This window comes from Phaseolus vulgaris, chromosome 8 (genome assembly GCF_000499845.2).
Source record: "Phaseolus vulgaris cultivar G19833 chromosome 8, P. vulgaris v2.0, whole genome shotgun sequence".
In the NCBI taxonomy this organism is placed as follows: Eukaryota; Viridiplantae; Streptophyta; class Magnoliopsida; order Fabales; family Fabaceae; genus Phaseolus; species Phaseolus vulgaris.
In genome coordinates, this window is record NC_023752.2 from 56,747,823 (window position 1) to 56,769,542 (window position 21,720).

At 33.1% G+C, this 21,720-nt stretch overlaps 3 protein-coding genes and 1 pseudogene across 5 annotated transcripts; 2 read left to right on the forward strand and 2 right to left on the reverse strand.

Annotated features, from left to right (window-relative positions):
- Positions 1-442: 442 nt before the first annotated feature.
- LOC137824097 (indole-3-glycerol phosphate synthase, chloroplastic-like) lies at positions 443-5,600 on the forward strand. 3 transcript variants are annotated; one of them, XM_068629553.1, is made up of 11 exons: positions 443-647; positions 725-876; positions 1,343-1,603; positions 1,704-1,880; positions 2,515-2,589; positions 2,736-2,780; positions 2,859-3,023; positions 3,472-3,550; positions 4,625-4,707; positions 5,066-5,134; positions 5,284-5,600. In XM_068629553.1, the coding sequence occupies exons 2-11, from the start codon at positions 739-741 to the stop codon at positions 5,365-5,367; spliced, it is 1,176 nt and encodes a 391-aa protein (XP_068485654.1). In that variant the 5' UTR covers positions 443-647; positions 725-738; the 3' UTR covers positions 5,368-5,600. The 3 variants fall into 3 exon arrangements, with proteins under 3 accessions (XP_068485654.1, XP_068485655.1, XP_068485653.1); XM_068629554.1 differs by having other exon boundaries at positions 446-647; positions 746-876; XM_068629552.1 differs by having other exon boundaries at positions 514-876.
- Positions 5,601-6,922: 1,322 nt separating this feature from the next.
- LOC137824193 (WEB family protein At2g40480-like) lies at positions 6,923-9,267 on the reverse strand (annotated as a pseudogene).
- Positions 9,268-13,600: 4,333 nt separating this feature from the next.
- On the forward strand, positions 13,601-14,465 carry LOC137826808 (uncharacterized). The gene has a single exon (XM_068632943.1). It carries the CDS (start codon positions 13,732-13,734, stop codon positions 14,311-14,313), a length of 582 nt encoding a protein of 193 aa, XP_068489044.1. The 5' UTR covers positions 13,601-13,731; the 3' UTR covers positions 14,314-14,465.
- Positions 14,466-17,946: 3,481 nt separating this feature from the next.
- LOC137826648 (peroxidase P7-like) lies at positions 17,947-19,704 on the reverse strand. The gene is made up of 4 exons (XM_068632711.1): positions 19,445-19,704; positions 18,914-19,105; positions 18,640-18,805; positions 17,947-18,570 (listed from the first exon to the last, which is right to left on the reverse strand). Exons 1-4 carry the CDS (start codon positions 19,655-19,657, stop codon positions 18,179-18,181), a joined length of 963 nt encoding a protein of 320 aa, XP_068488812.1. The 5' UTR covers positions 19,658-19,704; the 3' UTR covers positions 17,947-18,178.
- Positions 19,705-21,720: the final 2,016 nt, after the last annotated feature.

Here is a 21,720-nt window from a genome sequence, read left to right on the forward strand (position 1 = left end):
AATATTAACAGCGCACAAATTTCGTTTTTAGTATAATAAAAAAAACCTACCATCTTATTAGAATTTTAATTTTGTCAGTTTTGTTTTTAAATTATCTTAATAGTTGAAGTAATTAAATATATATTTAATGTTGACAGATGTGTTTATTAAAATGAAAACGAAATTCATATTAATGTACAATTAACTTTGGAAGGGAAACTTTTGTCTTTTATTTTTTGTTTTGTAAATTTAATCCTAAATGACTTCTTTAAAATTATTTACATACTAATATTAATCTTTTAATAAATATTTGAGATAATTAATACAGACCAAACATATATTCAATTAACTCCATTATTAACGAAATTTAATCAAAATTAATAGACTTAAAATATTTTTTTACTTAAACTATAATTTTATTATTATTATCGACTATTTGATCAGTATTTTCTTACAAGACAATATTGCATTGTAATTTGGTAGCTTTGATGCCCTTTAAGTTTGATTTTATGCCATTTTTAGGTCTCAATTTGGCAATCAATCCCAACTGGTGCGTGCTCTGTTTGGCCCAGAAAAAAGCAAAAACAGGGTGTGTGCCATCGGAACTGAATTTGCGCGCACGTGTTGAACGCGATAACAGTCTTCTCCTTCAAATCAATATAACTTAGGTAGACGGTGTGTTTTCTTAAACAACTGTTTCATTTTGATTCTCATCTTCCTTTTATCACTCCCTCATTCTTCCTAGCGTTACCTGCTTCAATGGAAGGTTTGGCTTCTCTCAAGGTCCCCTTTCAGGCCACCCCATTCCTCTCTTCAAGACCCAAAACCTGGGATCTTCCGACCCAACTCAATTTTTATAAAAGAAACTCCTTTTCAACATTTTCTGTTCGGGCCCAGGTGAGTTTTTTTGGCAAATTTTTTTATCTTTTTGCAACATTTTGGGGCGTCTCCTTATGGATTAATCTGGGTATCTGTCTATTTTTGTTTTGGGAGTTTGGGTTCACTAAGAATGAAAATAGATGATAGGGAAGTACAATTTGGGTTCATTTTGGGGCCTATGGATGAATGCCGAATTTTATTTACGGTTACGGGGAACACTTATTAATTTGCCATGTGGGATTTGGCTTATGTGGTGTTTTGGTTGGAGTCTAATGATGTTTTGGTTCATTAGGGGTGTATGAATGAATGCAGAATTTTATGTTCTGAGGAACTCTTGTTGATTTGCCGTGTGAGTTTTGGATTATGTTTTGATTAGGTGGTGCGTAAGTGGGTCAGGGAAGTAGAATTTGGGTTCAATTGGGGTGTATCAATGCTGACTTTTATGTTATGAGTAATTCTTACTGATTTGTGGTGTTTTGGTTAGGTGGAGTCTACTGATGGTTCCTCTGCAGTATCCTCATCTGGTGAAACCGTGACAGAGACTCTCAAAATTAAGGAGTGGGAGGTAGGAATGTTACAAAATGAGGTTGCATCTAGCCAGGGCATAAGAATAAGGAGAAGGCCACCATCTGGACCCCCTTTGCATTATGTAGGACCCTTTGAATTCCGGTTGCAGAATGAGGGCAATACACCCCGGAACATTTTGGAAGAGATTGTGTGGAACAAGGACAAAGAAGTCTCACACGTACTATGATTGATTTGCTTTGTGCTCTATTGTTCTTAATATATATGTTATTTTTCAAGAAATAGGTTGAATGTATTACTGGTGACTATGTGATTTTCAGCTTAAAGAAAGAAAGCCCCTCATATCTCTGAAGAAAGCTCTCGAAAATGCACCTCCTGCTAGGAATTTTATTGGTGCTCTAAGGGCAGCGAATGAACGAACTGGACTGCCGGGGTTGATTGCTGAAGTGAAGAAGGCATCACCAAGTAGGGGTATCTTGAGAGAAAATTTTGATCCAGTAAGTTTTCCCTGGTTTCCTTTATCATTTTTATAGATAGAATTGTTTTCTCTCTACAACTGTAACCTTTATGAAGCTGTTACTGATTTATTGTGGAAAGTGTTTTAGTTGGCCTGAACTTGCTGACATCCCGTTGCTTCTTGTTGGTTAGAGTTAGTCCGTTCAATTCTTTTTTATTTGGCCTCCCTGAATCTTCTTGTTACAGAATACGTGTTTGATGCGAGTCATGTTTTCAGACCGGTCCTGGTTTATGCTACATATCGATTTCTTCTCCTATGCATCTTAAGCTTTTTGCTTCCTTAATTAATTTTGTATCTACCCTTTGCGATGCATTTCTTCTCAAATATATCTTTGTTACTTGGATTTTGCTTTTACTATTATTGCATTTATGAAGTCAAATCTATTATAGTTGTTAAATCTTGTCTTCAGAAAACAAGGACCTGTTGTAATTTTAATGTATCAGGAAGATGTTATGTTTTCTCATTAAGTTGAGTATCTTGGTCTTGGTTTTGGTATTTTTTTATCTCTGAATGTATCACGACCCTTCAAACAACTTACCCAACATTGTTGCTAGTCTGTATTTTTCTCTCTTTGTAGTACATACACGCGATTATTTGAGCTGCTTCTGTGATAGGTTGAAATTGCTCAATCTTATGAGAAGGGTGGAGCAGCTTGCCTAAGTGTTTTGACTGATGAAAAGTATTTTAAGGTAAACCAACCAACGTTGAATTTTTTATAATGTGTGTACGGCTTGATAATATTTGGTTGCTAGAGTACTAGGTGATGCTTGAGTACTGCTTAATAATATTTGGCTGCAGCACAATGATAACTCACTCTTATTTAATATTGGTCCAGGGAAGCTTTGAAAATCTGGAGGCAATAAGAAAGGCTGGAGTAAAGGTTTGTTTTGTGATTTGTAAAGTCCCTGATCTAATGCCTTTTATAGACCATGTTGATGACTCTGGACAAAACATGCAGTGCCCTTTGTTGTGCAAAGAGTTCATCGTAGATGCATGGCAACTTTACTATGCTCGAACTAAAGGTGCAGATGCTGTCCTTTTAATTGCTGCTGTTTTGCCTGATCTTGACATCAAATACATGATTAAGATATGCAAGTTACTTGGACTGACTGCACTTGTTGAGGTAAAGTTGGCACTTTTTTATTTGTTTCCTAAATCTGAATTATGTCAACTTCAACATTATTTTTTTTTAAGCTTTCTGATATCTTATGTTTAATATGAATGTAGTGCCAAATCTATGTTGAGTTTATCCCATGTTGTGGAAACTTGGTTCTATAGTAGGTCACTTAGAATTTTGAATAGCGTAGTTGTTATAGTTATAAAAATAAGGAGCTAATCATATATAAATAAAAACATAGGTCCTGTCTAGCATAATGATTCTGTACTTGAAAGCAAGAAATACATTATGTTAGATTTACAAGTATAGAATCTATAGATTGACTGGGCCTGTGTTGAAACCAGAAATAGACCAACTTAGCTTCAATCAAAACTTTGGATTGTCATGACTGATTAGATGATTGCAATACCTGATGGACAAAAGGATTTTTTCACATTTTATGTTGTTTTGTCAGGTCCACGATGAGAGGGAATTTGATCGTGTTCTTGCAATTGAGGGGATTGAGCTTATTGGCATTAACAATCGTAATCTTGGTATGTGTTATCACTCTACTCTCTCCTCCCCTTGCATTTTTTCTTTTCTTTTTGATGATATGTTATCTGGCTTTTCTCGTGCTTGTACTCTAAATGGAATTGAATTGTAATTATATTATGCAATTTATCTTTTAATTAGTAGCTCGGTAAAATCCTTTTGGTGTTTGATCAGCTTGTTTTCCCTCTCCAATTGGATGTGCCTTTTATTTCTACTTTTGCTTTCATATTCTGTATAAGTTTTCCAGTTTTCTTCATCTATGTCATTTGTCTTTCTTATCCTTCTACATGGATACATTATCACTTCCTTAAATCCTATCTGTACCTTTTTACTACCATCTTTTAGAACTTATAAAACTTTTAAGCATTGCAATTACTTTTATCTGTATACTTTCTGCTATAACTTCACCTAGCAACATTTTTTTGACTTAGTTGTACTTTTGGTCTCTTTAGCTTGAACTCTGAACACTTTTCGTCAACCTAAGTTTTTAATATTAAGTTCCTCTATTTTTTTAATCAAGCAAATTTGGCTTCTATTTTCTTATATCCGAAATCTTAAAATTCTCTTTCATTTCCTTCTAAGTATTTGAGAGAGTTCATGATGGATTCAGTATATAAAATCATTTACAAAGTAGAATTTAAAAATTCAGTGGCTTTAAATGATTTAGTAGGGTTTGAAATTAGGATTTGAAGAGATAAACATTTGAGATTATTATTTTGTTTTATTTTGGTGAAATTTAGTGTTTTGTTCGGTTAGTCTTGAGTAGTAGAAGGTTTTAAACAGTTTAATTAATTTATATTGCGAAGGTTTCAAGTAGAAAGTGAAAAATTAAGGATTTTAGGTAGAAAACATAAATGGAAGGACTTAACTAGACAGAAAAAAAATTAAAGGGACCAAAATCCAAAGTAAAGAAAATAAAAGTGCAATAAAGTTTTTTTTTCTTTCTCACGAACACATTACATGTTTGAGAACACTAATAATTTTCTACTTTGATTTTATCTTTCTGTTCCAATCTCTGAATATTTTAACTTGAGGATCTGAGTCATCACCCACGGCTTTCCTTTTGGGGATTGCAGAAACATTTGAGCTGGATATTAGCATCACAAAGAAGCTTCTTGAAGGAGAACGAGGCAAAATAATCCGTGAGAGAGACATCATTGTACGTGGCCTTTCCTTTCCTTTGTTTAGAGCTACTCCCTCTGTTACTATATAATAGTCGTGTTTTGAAGAAAAAAAATGTTCCTTCCTATCGCTCATTTTTTTAATTTCAAGATAATTAAGTTTTTTTAATTACATCTTTATTTTCATTTTTATTATGCATTGAAAATTGTTTAGGGGGAGAAAACTCAAACAGGTATGATAGATGACTTTTTTAAATTTGCATTGAAAATAAAAAAAGTTAAATGTTTTCTTTAGAAAAAGAACCTTAAATGACTGTTATATAGAAAACGAGGGAGTATTTAAAAGACATTTTCTCAGTTTATCAACATCATGCTGATGATCATATGGTTGTTTAGATGGTTGGAGAATCTGGTCTATTCACCCCTGAGGACATTGCCTATGTTCAAGAAGCAGGTGTCAGAGCTGTAAGTATTGGCAATTGAATTTCATTAAAGCATGCGTTCTCATAACTGTCAAGCATTTGTAATCCAACATCAACAGATGCTTCGCAACTCACCCCAGTTACAGTAATACCTTTATGGTATCAAACTCATTGTTTTACCATTTTTTTCAGGTATTGGTTGGAGAATCTATCGTGAAACAAAGTGATCCTGGGAAGGGAATCAGCAGTCTCTTTGGCAAAGATATATCTATCTGAGTTGAAGCGAACTATCTTGAGATACAGGCATCTTAGATGACTGATTATGATAAAGTTCTTGATTTGATGCCTTTATGTACCAAGTCATCAAAAGCTTATCAACGGCAAGCATGTACCAAAAGAAACTTTCAATGTTCAATTATAGTTCCCACCTAAATACTATATCATTAAGATATTACTGTCAACTTTGAATCTCACTTCATTTTGCACAATCATATATTTTCCCTAACAAATTCGAGTAGTTGTGTTGTAATTATGCTAATATCCATTAAGGACTTGCCTGTCAAACCCATTTGATGATCTCACATGATGAAGTTCAAAAAGCAATAAAAAGGAACAACAAAGTTTCTCATTATACTTACTGATCAGAATGATAAAAGATACATAAAATAGTGAGAGTACTTTTATTTATATTGGTACTAACCACCATCAGCAAGTAACTAATTCATAACAAATTAACTCCTGTAGAAGTCTACTCCCCTAATAAATTACAAAAAATGAGGTGGTGGGTGGAAATGATGAACACTATTTTTGTACATAATTGTGTAAAAATATTTAACCAAAAAAACACTTTTGTCGGTAGAAAAAGTAGTCTTTGAAGTTTTTCATGATTATACACTTACCTTGCTAGTATAAACAAGTTTGAATAAAATTTTCCATAAACATCATAGGAGAAAAAACAAAGTAAAATAAAATTTAGTTAAATCAACTTATCCCACCTATGATACTCTACCAATTGCCTTTGTATATAATGAATGGGGTTTCTTTTAAATTAAATAAGCAATTAATTTCCAGTTGCATGACAGTTGGTCATACTCAATGGCCCATACCTGGTAGAAGGAAAAACAATGTGAAAAGAGCAAAAGCAGGAATTTAAAGGTGAAAACTTAAAAAGGGCATAGGATCATTCAGACCTCTTTCCTCACAATTGACAAAGCTTCTCCAACATATGAAACTGAATCTTCAGGAACAAATTCCCTCACTTCATCTACCTAGGCAGCTGTTCGAATAGGATCAAACATGATACAACTCTTTCACAATGTTTATTCATATCAGTTCGTACAATACATTTTCATTCACTAGATGTTTGTCCCGTGTTCAGCCTCGGGCTTAGTTTCTTCTCTTGTTTGCACCGCTTTTCGGTTTTGTCCCTGTAATTGCTACTGTTTGAGCAGAAAATATCAAGAGTGATGCAGTTAACTAATATATAGTTTTTTCATTACAATTTGGTATAATTCCAATCCCTGGAACTTTCGTGTCAATTTGTTTCTGGCAACGGATACAGAAGATTACAGTTTTTTTAAATGGGGCCCAATTGACAACAAATTATAATCCAATGGAATAAAATCTTCTTCGGTAACAAGTGTATTAAATTTAAATTGTAAAGAACATTGCAAAACAAACGCAGCTCCCATGTTTAAACTAACATTCCCAACAGGAAGGTAGAGGGGTTCGCGGAGATGAATCCTAAAAATCAACAGAAGTAAAATCCACTAGCCCTGTTAAAACTGAGCTAGTTGTATAAAGTAAGGTAATCACACGAGAAAAACATAGGTTACAAAATCAAACAACAGCAAATATTGCCTTATCCCACAGGACTTTACAAAGTTATACAAGAGTCACAGATTCTATGACTTACAAAAAGGAGACATAACATAAGAATAAAGAAAGAACGGCAAAACACTGATGCGAGTTGTGTTGTGGATATTGATCCATGCATAGGCCTCGGGATTCATGTCTTCTTCTTACTTCGCTTTCCCAAGGGGAGTGATATTTGAATGAAACTGAACTTTTTCCTAGACGCTATGAACTGCTTTTGCTTTTGATTACTCTTCCCATCTTTCTCGGGTATTGTAGGTAGAGTTTGATCCTCCTTCAATGCTCGAAGCATTTGACTCAATGCTACCGTCTTTTCAGAATGCTCTTGCTTATCCTTTGTTGTAGTGTAATCTTCAAGAACTTGCTTTTCGCTAAGTACATCTCTCATTGAAACTGAAGACCTCAAGGCATGCTTCGGATCATTGCTAGTTGTAGTAATTGATCGGATTACATCTGGTAGAGTAGAATCTTGACAAATTCCAGCTTGATTGAACGTCCTGCTCTTAATCAATGGCTGTCCTTTTAGATCATTCTCAGGAATCCATCTCCGAAGAGCCTCTTCAGCAGCAAGCTGCTTTATATTTGCACTTTCAACACTATTTAATGCCTCAGTCAAGACTTGTTTGCTGCGTAGAACTTCTTCTGTTGCTTCCTCAAACTTTTTCAAAATACCTATTTTGTCAATTGGAAACTTGGAAACTGTTACCTTCTTCAAGGTTGACTCTTGAGGAAATTGAACTACGGGATTTAGAGGAGAGTACTCCCCTAAGGAAAAGTCCACTTTCTGATGTTCTGGAAGCGAAAATTCAGATGATATTTCAGGGCAACATAGAGCCTCAATTTCAGCAAGAGCAACGGCTTCTGCTGCTATTGCAGCTTCTTCCATTTTTTTCGCTGCAAACCACCTCATCTCAGCAGTCTTAATATTAAATCCATTGTCTCCAAACTCAGCCAAGGGCCTTAAAACTTCAGAGCTTCTTGTTTCACTCATTCCATTGCACTGTCCAGTATCAAATTCGAAACTCCTCCCACCATTTAGGGGATGATGACAAGTGCAACCTGTTCCAGCAGTAGCTTCAGGAGGATTAAACCCTGCTTCTGTTTTGGTAACTTCTTGAGTAGAGACAGCTGTAAACTTCGACGCTAGTTTCTCCCGTGTCCTCTCAACAAAAAGCCTTTCCTTCTTCATCTTCTTATTTAAATCTTCAACAGAAGATTGTATCACTTCAAGATCATTAATCGTTTTACCAAGGCTCAGTTTAGCTTGTCTTAACTCCACTAAGAACAGATCAGGTGCACACGGACTCGAACTTTGCAATGTCTGCTCTTCATTGTTGATACCATTCACACAATTTCTAACAGCAGCTCCAACCTGTTCACATGAATTTTCACCTCGAGTTGCTAAGCAATTCAATGCTTCTGATTGTAGCTGCAGCTTTAATTCCTCCAAAATTGCTTTGGTTGCTCCCAGTTCTTCAAGCACATCAAGTGTCTCGAGTTCTTTCACTATCAAATCCTTTTCTAACTTTGCGGCTTCTTCCTCCACTCTCTTTATGTCAAATTCTTCAGCACTGTTCTGTTAACAGCAACCTTCAACATTAGAGAGTAAATCACCACAGGAAAAATTCTAATTGAAGAACTGTCGTATAATAGAACAGAATGCATCCCAATTAGTTTAGTAAATGGTAAATAACAAATAACACCATAAAACAGAAACTAAGCCAGCACCGGCAACATTTTGAACATGCACCAACAAAAAAGGAAAACTGATAGCGAAACACATTCATTACTCAAAATTAAAAAACCAAAATAGAAACAAAAATTTTACACGAGCCTCTCCGAATTTGTAAAAGGGTGTCCAAGGTCCAGTTCCTTCGAAACGGGTCACCGCTTCCTTGACAGACCCGAACGGCGGCGAAGTATCAATTTCAGCTCTCAAACCAAACCTTATAATCCCCGGGTTCTGACCTGACCCTGGTACAACACCAGGCTCGGATTTCACCCTCGGCGTCGCCGGCAAACCGACTGCTGAAATTTTCGGGGTCTCGGTCATTGGAACAAAGTCCAAAGCAAACGCGGGTTTCAGAGAAGCATCGAGAACTAAAGCCACATAAAGGTTCGAGCTTTGACCTTTTTTGGTTACCCATTTGTGTGATTTATTGCAATACCGAGGATGAAGGAGAAAGGGTGCGTGATGATGGTCTCGCGGGACCGAGTTTCGAACCGGGTCGAAAAGGGGTGTCGGGTGAGCGGAAAGGGGAAAGGGGAGCGGCAGCGGAAAGCGCTTCTAGGGTGCTTTTCGCGGTGGGAGACAGTGACGTGGAATTACGGTGTGGTTGGTGGGTAGAGGGAAATATCAAGGGCTGTGATTAATTGTGGTGAAATGTGCCAATGAAGAGGAGCCACGTCATGAATTTAGGTGAGGGTGAGAGTGTTGTGTCGGTGACCTTTGCCTTGATTAGGAGCGTGATTAGCGGTCAGGGAAAAAAGGGAACTAAATGCTGCTAATCTAATCCTTAAAGTGTAAAACGCGCTTAATTAATTTCATCTCTAAAAGCAGAAAAATTATAAAATTATTTACGAACTGAAAAATGTGTGTGAATTTGATCTTATAATTAAATTGGATAGGTTAAACTTAAATTTTATTTCTATGGATATATTCTTTTTAGGTGGTATGTACTCACTGCACTTTATTCAACTGGACTGAAGATTGATTTTCTTTTACTGTTTTAAGATTTGGTGGTATTATAATGTGTATAACTTTCAATTTAATTATTTATTTTTATTTTGATGTTAAAAATACTTTTAAATTTTCACTTAACTTCACAATTTTTCTGCATTTTTATCTATTTTATATTTATCTTTACTTTTGCAATATTTATATTTAATTTATTTTTGTCTCACTGTTTATTATTTTCAATTTTATCTTTCTGTTAATAAATGGATTAATGCAATCCTTAATTTTTCAAAATTATTCTAAGTTAAGTTAAATTTGCAAGTACTTTCAAATATCAAAGCAATATTAATAATTAAATTCAAATGATAAAATTTTTCTCTGTTCTCTCTTTTTCGAAGAGTTTTTGTGTGGTTAAGGTTTGTGTGGATAAACTAGTTTGTAGACTTAAAATAATTGTAATATATCAAGAATTGAGTCAAATTAAATATGGAAATTACTAGTTTGAAAAACATAGACACGTTTAACTTATTTTTTTTAATTTATATATAAAAAATTATTAAATAAAATCTAATTTTAGAAAAAAAAATATTTAGTTGTTATATTGATTAAATTAAATATTATTTTAAAAATTAAAAAAAAATATTGCTATATAAATTATTTTTTATTATTGATAATTAATTTATAAATTGATATCTAATTAATTATCAAGAAAGATTTTAGCTACCTGAATCATTTAAACAATAAAACTTTGATAATAATTAAATATTTTGAAAACTATTTTTCAATAATTTAGATATTAATATTTTTGTAGTATCTAATTTAATAATTAGTTAATTTTTATTTATATTATTTAATAATTTTCTTGAAAATTGTACTCAATAAGACCACCTTTTGAAAAACAAAATAATACGACTACTTACTAAGACCGCTTTCAACCTGCAACATACAGACATGACGAAAAGGCAGCTAAAAGGATACATATGCAAAATAATAGATATTGTCATACCCTAAGACCCTATTCAGATTAAACATTTCAAACACAAATTTCTGAAGAAACCAACGAGAATAAGAAAATAAAGTCTTATAGGGTACTTATGATTTAAGCAAATCCATGTCTTTACTTGTACCATTGTGAAAGTTTCCTCCAAGTTTCAAATTGCATCTTTGAACATGACACCATTTCTCTGATTCCAAATCCCAATACAATTTCTATCCACACACACTTCTAGATCTGATTAGCTTTTCCAATTATCTCACAAGTAGATCAAATTGTTTGAAGTGACTTGCAACCTCATTAAAATGTGCAAAAGATCTTCCTACCCATTTATCTGTCATGTGTTACAGTACAAAAATAATAAGTGGCAAGCATTTTCCAAAATCGATCCACATAAAACACATAATCCCAATTTGTACACCCTTATGCAGTAAATTTTCAGATGTAGTTATTTTCCTATAATAACTGTCCATCCAAATAATTGAGCTGAAGGTAGTGCTTTTGTTTTTTAGAAAGTACCAAAGTTAGTCCCAATCCTAGTGCTATTATGTGCATGTGAAATAAGTTGAGTGAGGCGATTTTACTGTGTATGTTTGTGATAGTTCATCTTTCCAGTACCACTCATCATCCCTAAGTGGGTTGATAGAGACACTATTTAGGTCCATCAAGAAGTCCTTTACCAAATATATCTTCCTCCCATTTGAACTATTCTCTCCTCCAAGTAACCATCCATATCCATTGATTATCGTTCCCATCTTCCCAATTGATCCAATGTACCATCTTTCAACACAAAGTTTAAAAACAGTCTTGGATATTTTGTTATTAGGGAATTTTCACCTTACCAGCATTGAATCTCATTCTATTATTATTGAACCAATTATTACAACCACTCTCCCGGCCTTCCTTATGAATCATATTTTGATTCTAAAGCTTTTTGAATGATAACAAAACTTTTAATGAACGACATTAAAAGTAAGTTAATTTTTAACTATTACAAGCAACAATTTGATATCAGTTATAGATTCGTGACAGTAACCATTCACTTAAAAGAAAATATTAAGATAGAATAAGATATTTATTAATGGAATTATTTAATCAGTGATGAAAGCATTGATAGTCTTATTGTATGTATTATGTAGAAAGTAAAAGATTAAGAAACTGTGGGGCTATGGCAGTGGCTTTAATGTGGTATAGCCTTCCACAGGGACCTGCCTAATCCCTGCATGTTCTGTTGCGATTTCTAATTCAGACCATTCTTCCTGATAAATGTCCAAATCAAAGCAACTTTTCGTATCACAATTAATTTGTTTTTTTTTTCTGCCCCCACAGCAGAGAAATGGCAGTAACAAAACCAGTGAGTTCTGATATTTAAAGTGCAATATATAGAAAAGAAAAAACATGATTAAGTATCATCTCAACGTGACACCAAGCTTTTCAGTGGACTACTGTCTATTAAGCTTTCAGAATTAGTGATCAACACATTAAATACTAATACATGCATAATCAATGCATGTTGTCGTTTAATATGTTAATATTTTTTCGCCATTCAATGTATCTGACCCACGGTAGAAGAGGAAATTCCTGCATCAAAATCTCTTTCCAGCATTGGACCAGTGCATCATGGTCCTGCATGCCGTTAATTAATTCACCTAAAAGTGCTAATTTCTGTTTGTAGTAATGCGAAAGTTTTGATAACTCTCTCACACCTCCTAGAATATCTAGCTAGTGAGGTGGTTGATAATGAACAAATTTTCCTTTGGTGTAAAAAACAGTATCATTGATAGTAGAGTCCGTTTAAAACATGTGGTAGGAATTGAAATAATGGAATTTGTTCATAGCGAAATGCACAGGAAAGAAGCAGTTAACGGTATGAACGTGAAGGTGATTCTCCAATGGTGAAGCAAAGGACTTTTCTGATGACACAGCTCATCCCGTATGTGACATTTCATGGCTAATAAATAATAGTAATACCCTTCACACTGTTATGTACGGTGTGTGATATGTCTCTATCCAAGATGCCCGAGTAGGTCAACGTATTCATGAATTTCTTCCTGCTATTTAATGAGTGTGAATTGTTCAGCATCCAATATCCAAGCTTGGGTACAAAGCAAAGTTTGATTGGAGAAGGGCATGGTGCAAAATGCAGGCCCTCAACTACCTACACACAGTAGAAACACCTTAAATTAGATCCATTTTTTTATTCAATTTTTTAGTTAGAAGAGATAAACATTGCCAATCAGATAATAATTCACGTGGCATGCATTCATTAACGTTGGTGCCTTTATGTCATTGGATTTTCTTTACTTCCATATTATGACATATAGCATAGCATTTTATAAGCAAAATATGATCCTTATAAGTTATATCATCTTACTACAGAAAAGAAAGTACTCTTGTTTGAGATACAATCTTTTGAGCCAAATTTCAAACCTCCTTAACGAATGAGTATTAGATTATTGGCATATACATAACATATGAGATATGACAATTAGGTAGACATGAAAGCAATTACACAGTATAGTAGTATGTAGTAGAATATCTGCCAATTCCTCCTTTCTGATTCATGGATATGTACATGTTTTCATTTATTGCAGTGTTCATCCGTAACCAAATTCCCTTTCCTTCTCACCTGTTTCAGATCACCAATGATTTCTAAAGGAACTACCACTAAACTGCTTCGTCACTCTTTAGTCAATGGTCTAGATTCTTCCATAAATAATTTGGCAGCTACCTCTAATAACCCATTTAATTACACAGTTTAATCATCGACAATCCATATCAGACATTAAATTTCGCCACAACCAAATTGGTGCGCTCCAAAAAATACCTACCATTAAATTCATTGAACACCCCGGGCCCTCCTTCATTAACTTCATGCTTAAATTAATTCCCCATCAAGAAACCCAATTCTTCAGTGATTAGAAGAACATGCACTCTTTATTTATTGACATTTATATATGTTTTAACTTTTAGGAGTATGATAAAGTAGGGGAACCCATAAAACAATGCTAAGGTCTAGAAGGCAAATATAAACCCTGCTTGAGGCATTTCATGCATCATAGTTGAGGTAAGAAAATCTTAGACTTGAGTGCAAATGGTGAATGATGGTGGTGGTGGTGGTGCCAATCATGTCTCAATTGAAAAGTCCTTCAGAATAAAGGAGGATGATAGGTTCTTCTCAAGGCTAATGTCCAAGGAAACCTCCAAGGCTAACTCTTCTTCAAGGGTTTTCTATTATGGAGAAACATCAATTGCAGTTCCTTTCACATGGGAGGCTCAACCTGGCACCCCAAAACACCCTTCTTCTGTAACTTCTCTACCTCCCCTTACACCCCCTCCTTCATATTACTCCAATTCCAAGTCCAGCAACAAGAGAAGAAACTCCAAGGCCAACATATTTTCATGCATTTTGCCACGGTTTATGACAGGCTCAAGAAAGGACCACGGTTCACCAGCATCATCTCGCTCATCCTCCTCATCCTCATCATGGTCATTGGTTCACCCATCACACTCATATTCCACCAGGGATACAGCAGATCAAGGAACCCTCTCTTTCTCACGCCCAACAACTAGTACTGTTCGCACTTTTCTCAAACATAAAGCTTCAAACAGATTCAGAGGCTGCTACTCCTTTGGAAACATAAAGAATGCAGTTGTGAGGCATGGATCAGCCTAGTTTGTGGAGGTAGCATAGTTAGAATTTACTTTGTTTAGTAGAAAATATTTGAAAAAAAATGTAGTTTGGTTGGTAATTGTGCTAGTTTCAAATATGAGGGACATAATCATTTTCTATCTCATCGTTTTGATTGAGATTGTATATGCTTTAAATTAGAATCTCTCTTTCAATATAATATATATACACACTTGAGAGTTCCAATTTAAATCTGGCTGAGATGTCTAACGCGTAAATGAAATTATAACCTAATCAAAATGATTATTATTATTAGAAATTCATACTTTGTTCTTCTTAAGAAGTGTTTGATATGAGATAAGTTTTTTTAATCTTGAGAAATTATGTTCCTGGAGATTCAAGATTTTTAAAGTTGATTAAAATGTATGTTTTAGCCGTAGATATTCTTGGAAATATTTGTTTAAGATTTCCAATAATAAAATAGTAACTTGTATTTTTTATTGTTGTAATTTTTTTTTACTTTAGAACATTTATTTTTCTACCTGTTTGTACGAATAATTTTGTGAAAAAAAAAACTATTTTTTAGAAACATGATTTTCCCAACTAAGCCTTTTACTTTTATTAGTAGAAACTAATAAAAGAGTGCGCAACAACAAACTGAGCTTGTCAGACTAATAACCATTATTGCGAGGAAAAGTAATCTGTGTTCAAATGGACTTAAATAGCACGTGGCAAGAAAAATAATTTTCGCATTAAATGAATTTGTATCTAATTTGCATAAAATATTTTTATAATTTATCTGTGTTGTTGTTTTTGGTGAAACAAAATTTAGACCAAATATAAAAAGCGTATTTAATTTGGTCAAATAAGAGGGAATTTTTTCATCACCTCTACATTTTTCTTCCAAATTTCACAATGTTATATAAAGATGAAACTATTTTTATTATTTTTTAAAAACTCTAAAAACACACTATCCACACTTTTTTTTTCTTTTTCTTCCTTACGCCACATATCAAAGACCTACATTTCCTACATTTCTTTGTCTCTTTGTGTACGATGACGACTTCACCTCATTGCACAAGAATCGTGAGGCGTGTTTTGTTTGGTGGTGTCTCTTCATCTCGTCCCTATTATTTTTGTTTTTCGGAATCATGGTTCTGCAACATAGTCACAGATTGAGTGATCCAAAAATTTCCCAAATGAGTGTGTTCGAAAGTTACCCGAATTGAAATGCATTCCGGATCCACCAATTCGTAAGCCAAAAAAATGCATTATGGATCCATCAATATGTAACTAAAAAATGGCTTCGGGATACAACAATCTGTAAGTCAAAAAATTTCTTCCAAAACATCCCTCATATGAAAAACATAAAGCTTTACTTACGAAACGATCAATCTGTAGATCATATTTTTACTTTCGGATTGATCCATCTGCAGCACAATCCCAAATGTCGATTTCCATAAACCTAAAAACACCATAACTGCTCAACCTCTTAAAAAAATCAATTCTTACCTTTAAAAGCTAACCAACACTTCAGGAATGCAACTCATTTCTTCACCTTGCTTCGTGCAGCTAAAATGAGCCTCCATCAACGCCACCAATGAATGAAAATGAAGAAGGTAGTAAACCAACTCATCCAAGATGTCCTTTTCAAATAAAAGGCCAAGGCTATATTAGGAATTTTAGAAATTATGGGGGTGCAGGAAGAAACTCTCCAAATCAGAACTGGATCTAAGCACAAAAGCCCTAAGGCTCAAGCCCATATATGAAGAATCTCCATTCGTTCAGTAAATAAATAAGTTTACGAAAAAATAATTTTAATTCTCTTGATTTTCGGTCAAAGATAATTCTAATTTTTACATTTTAAAATTGATAATTTTATTCCTAATAGTTTTTGTAGTATATGAATTTCATTTCTCATCTTAATATTCAAAGCTGCATAAAGAGAAACAAAGTTCACAAATGATTAAAAAAAATGAGAATAAAAGTTACTCTCTCTCTCTCTCTCTCTCTCTCTCTCTATATATATATATATATATATATATATATATATTTGTATTTACGAAACCTTTTAACTAATTCACGTACTTTAAAATATAATTGATTTAGAAATTAACATTTATTTTTCAATAATTCATATTTTTCTTTCAAAATTATCCTAACTATTTTTAAATTATTTTTTATTTACTTCTTTCTCAATTAATTAATGTTTGAAGAGAGAATAATAATGATATAGTTTGAAGTTACCCATCTTTATTTCTAATGATAGAAATTTCATAGAGATAGAATGTTAAATTATATTATAAGTAAAGACAGATTCCTTCTTATAAATATAATTTTGTGAGATTAAAATTAAACTCCCTTAGTATGATAACAAAATCTATAAAAAATATTGGTTAATTTTATTATGAATTATTGTTATGTTATCTATAAATATATATTCTTGCATAAAAAGAAATTTATATGTTTAAAAATAAATTTTGTATGAAGATGTGTTTTCTTTATAATATTAAAAAGCTAAGACTAGTTTTGAGAGAAGAGAAAATGCCGTTGACTTTCTTGAGACAGAGAATTAAAATATCAGTGAGATATATAATATATAATTCCAACCATGAAAGAGTTGATAATAACAACAATGAAGAAATACATGAAATCGATTCGAAGATTCGTAAGAAACCGAAGGGCACCTGCCTGCCTTCTTGAAAGATTTTCACCACCAAATTGTCAACAATTATCAACTCTACAAGAATTTTCACTTCTCATAATGTGTGTTATCCATTACATTCTATTTTATCACATGCCTCTATATCACAAAAAATTTCGTTATTGTTATTATTATTATTATTATTTTTAATATTATTCAATATATAAATCCATAAGTATTATTTATGGTAAATAATATTAATAAATCTACATGGATAATATTAATACATTATTATTGTTACTAATATTATTAATTTAATAATTAATATTAATATTGTTAATATATATATATATATATGTATTTAATATTACTCCTAGATATAGATCTTTACGGATATACCTAAATTCTAAACTGTAGGTTACATATCTATATCCATATATCCATGATAATATTAGAAATATTCATAATATTATTAATATTTTTAATATTACTGATGTATATAAATCCATAGGTATTATATATGGATCTGCATATCTTTATCTGAGGATAATATTAAAAATATTAATAATAATAATATTATTAATTTAGTAATAATAATATTAATAAATCTTAATATTAGTGTTAATATTAATATTTTTTTAATACTAATAACATTTTTTTTAGTATTAATAACAATAAAAATAATAATTAAAATATTTTTATTCATATTATTACTAATATTAACATTATTATTTATATTAATAGTATTATTATTTATAATATTATTATTGTTATTGTTAATAAAAATATTAATATTATTAATAATATAAAAAAATAATAATAACCGTAGATATAATCATAATAGGAATAATAATAATAATAATCATAATATAAAATATAATATGGTAACAAGTTTGTCCGACCGATTTCCGGAAACCAATTATAAGAGCCACTAAAAAGGTTGTGTAAGAAAACATAGCAAAAAAAAAACATAAATAAATATGAAAATTAAGTAGGGTAGAAAGTGGACATAAAAAGCAAAAAAGAAAAGCCAAAATAATGATAAGTAAAACTGTAGTAGGAAGTGAGGAAGGAAGTTGTACATGAAAAGCCTTCAACTTGAACATAAGCACTCGGAAGCAAAATTAAGGAAAAAGGGAAATGCAGGTACACTTTGTAGCAGAAAACGTAAAAATGAGATGAGGAGATACTTAACAACTTATTATTACCCCTGCATTCATCTGGAATCATAAAATCCAAAAGACGTAGGTGTTTTCAACAATGGAATTAGTTGACCCTCCGACACTTGTTCCTTATTTCTCCGAGGGAGCCGGTGAGGGGACTGATGTCTCCCATTTTTATCATAGCAGCGGAGAAATCAGCGAAAAAGGAGCCTGGGTTGGTGTTGTAGGTACGTACCAGTGAGTCAGTGGAAGCACCATTGAAGAGTTGTTGATCAGAATGGAGGAGGCCCTTCTTCTGAATGAGATTCTTGAAGTAGTGATTGTCAAAGAAAGTGGGAGTGGCAAGGTCAAGGGGTGCCAAGTTGTTGTCCCCTGATCCTGAGTTTGGAGGGCATGTAGATTGTCTGATGTGTGCAAAGGAACTATCTATGTTGGTTTCATTGTAGATGCGAGCTCTAAAGGTTGTGCACCTTGCTTGTCCAATTGTATGAGCCCCTGGAACAAGGTCAAAAGTTATAAACAGTTTCTAAAAAGTGTATTTTGAATCCAGGTTATTGTGTGTACCAGATAGTGCGACCAAGTCCTTGGGAGAAAGTCCAAGAGAGTTGAATCTGGAGATGAGTTGGTTGACGTTTGAAGTGGGTGGTGGGATGCCATTGTTGGCAGCAGATTGGCTTGCTGTCCTCGAATCTCTTCTTCCAAGTTTCACGTTCCAACTTGGACCACCAAGCTGAGATTAAATCCAATCAAATATTCAATTCACTTCTACTTGCATGTCATGTGGGTCAATACTATGTAAAATATTATATGACGGGCCTTATATATAGTAATTGCTTACGATGTGAACAGAATCTCTGGCAGCAATGGCAAGGATATCAGCACAGGAGACCACACCTGGGCACACTTCCTCCACAGCTGACTTGATTTTGTCGATCACATCAAATCCACGAGCAGAGTTCTTGTTAGGACGTGCGTTCTTCTCTCCGGTGAAGCTTGATGTATCATCAAGTAGAATCGACCCATCACACCCCTGCACCACTTCTTATTTATTCAATCCACATATACTGTTTAAAACTTATATATATTGCTAGTTTCAGTTTTTTTACACAGTCAACCAGTTAGAAATGCAAAAATATGCATGGACAAAAATTATATTGATCATAACTATTGATATCTGAACTGACAGAAAATATACGGGGTTACTTTAGTAGTTTTGCTATAATAGTTCTATGAAATGTAGTTGCAAAAACTAGCTATAAAAAATGCTTTTTAAGCAAAACCAACCAAACCTAATAACTTGAAAACGAATGCAGAAACAAAATTGTCTAGCAGTAAATAGAATAGTTAACTAGCAGGTGTTAAAAATTACGTTAACAAAGCAATCGTGGAAGAACAAACGTAGGAGAGAAGCACCCATGCGGGTCTCCTTTGATATGGCTGATTCCACTGCGCATTTCACAGTGTCAAGGAGTTTTGGGCAAGAACTGGAGTAGAAGTTTGTGTAAAGTGTTGCATTGGCACCTCCAATCACAAGGACCAAAAGGGCCAAAGTGATCATAAAGCTAGAACAAGACGAAGCCATATGTCTGAGAATTCTAGAAGAGTAAGTAATATTTAGGTCGATGAGTGTGTTTTCTAAGTGCATATGTCACATCTTTTTATAGCCAGTGTCAAGGTTAGTTTGTCAATGTGGGATTAAATCTCAAGGTGCCTTGTCTCTTTGCCGTTACCTAACCTAACACGCAGAACTATAGCTAAGTTGTCAATGCATGGAGTGTTTACTTGGATTGTATTTTGATTAATCAATTCACAATAACGATGTGAACCTGCTTCGTTTTTCTTTGATGCAATGACTTGTGCTGCCGGCTTCCCATGCTTTGTCAAAGTGTTGGCAAAGTAGTTAGTAAGCTTTTTTTAGGGTTATATCATATGATATAACCCACGATTTGATGTCTAATATTTTATCATGCAATTCATATATACAACTCCACAGAGCTGAAAATAAATCGAAACTTCAACTGCTTTAATCAAAAGATTCCAAATGCACCGTTTTATTCATATAGTGGCAAACTTTTTTGAATTATGTTTTTTTATCAATAAAAAATAATAACATTGACACCTTGATGGAAAAAACGCACGCGGAAACAACACACATAATCACGAATCAACTGCAGAAAAATAAACGACACAAGATTTAACGTGGTTCGGTCGTCAACTACAACCTACATCCACCCGGGCAATTATTAGGTTTACATTATATTCTGTTGCACACCAATTACAAGTAGAATGATCTCTTTAAATAGAGATAAATAGAGATAATAAAGGGACATAATAATTAAGCCCACTCACTAAACATGTGTCTACTCAGCCCAACCCAATTGGTCCTAGTTTCATACCCAACACACCTCACTATCCTTCACTAGCTAAAATAAGTCATGCTACAAAAAAAAAAACAGAACCTCAACAAGGAGCCAAGATGAAACAGAGATCTTCCTATCACCACCTTATATTCTTCAAACATAATCCATGCAATGTTGCCCTCCAAAAGAGAGATATCCACGTTCTCGATAGAGTTTTCCAAATATCAGTAGGATTTATTTTAACATTGTGTATCCAAGGTACATGGTGAACTTTGAATGATTATGCTTAATGTTTCAAGCCTAAAAAAAGTTATATGTTGATGTGTAATGTAAACAGTCACTAAGATTGTAGGGGTTACCCATTGCAAGTAAATATTTTGTTATATATAGGTTGGATAAATATCTTGTTATATATAGGTTAGATACTCCAAATGTTTAGTTTAATATAATTTATTGTTGATCAAGATTTTGAAGGTTAATGTTTGGTAATCTGATTATGTTTTAATACTTTTTGGTGTTTTTAGTATTGTTCTATTTTGACCGTTGTTAAGGACGCACTTCTTTGGTTGTGTTATTTATTTGGATAAGAAATAGTTGGTAATTTTTGTTCCTAGTTTGGAATAGATTGGAATGTGAGATTCTATTTTATTTTTCTTCTTATTTCTTGTTTTTAATTCTTGTATAAGGGTTGAGTCACCACTTAAGTGATTTATATTTATTTATTGTTTTTTTCTAATAAAAAAAATTATTGATTAAAAAACTTGATTTGGATTTAAAAAAACAATTGTTATAAAATAAAATGCAATAGGATTAAATTTTTTTAATGAACCAAAACATAGGTGACACTCCTAATATTATCTAAATCTTTTTACTATAGTAAAGTGATTGTAGTTAACTATCAATTTAATTGAATACAAATAATTAGCTGGCCATAAAATAGATTAATTCGACCGGCACTGGCTTGTAACTCAAGTATATAATTCGTTGAAAAGATGGGATTGCTAATGGTCTAAAGAGAGAGACCTTAGACAATAAGAATAACATAAACAAACCAAATGCTTTTATATTTTATGTTAACCTTTAGCTGCCTCTGAAATGAAAAACAATGGCTTCAAAGTTGATTTTGGGGGAGTCTTTAAAAGTAGTTCAGATGAAAGAAAAATCACACTTCAACAAAACGAGAAATATGATAGGAGTGAGTAAATTTGAATGATTAAGGTATGACTTAGTCTTTTTTTGTTTTTTTGTACCTTTTTTATATTACCATTGAAATAGTATACTTCCA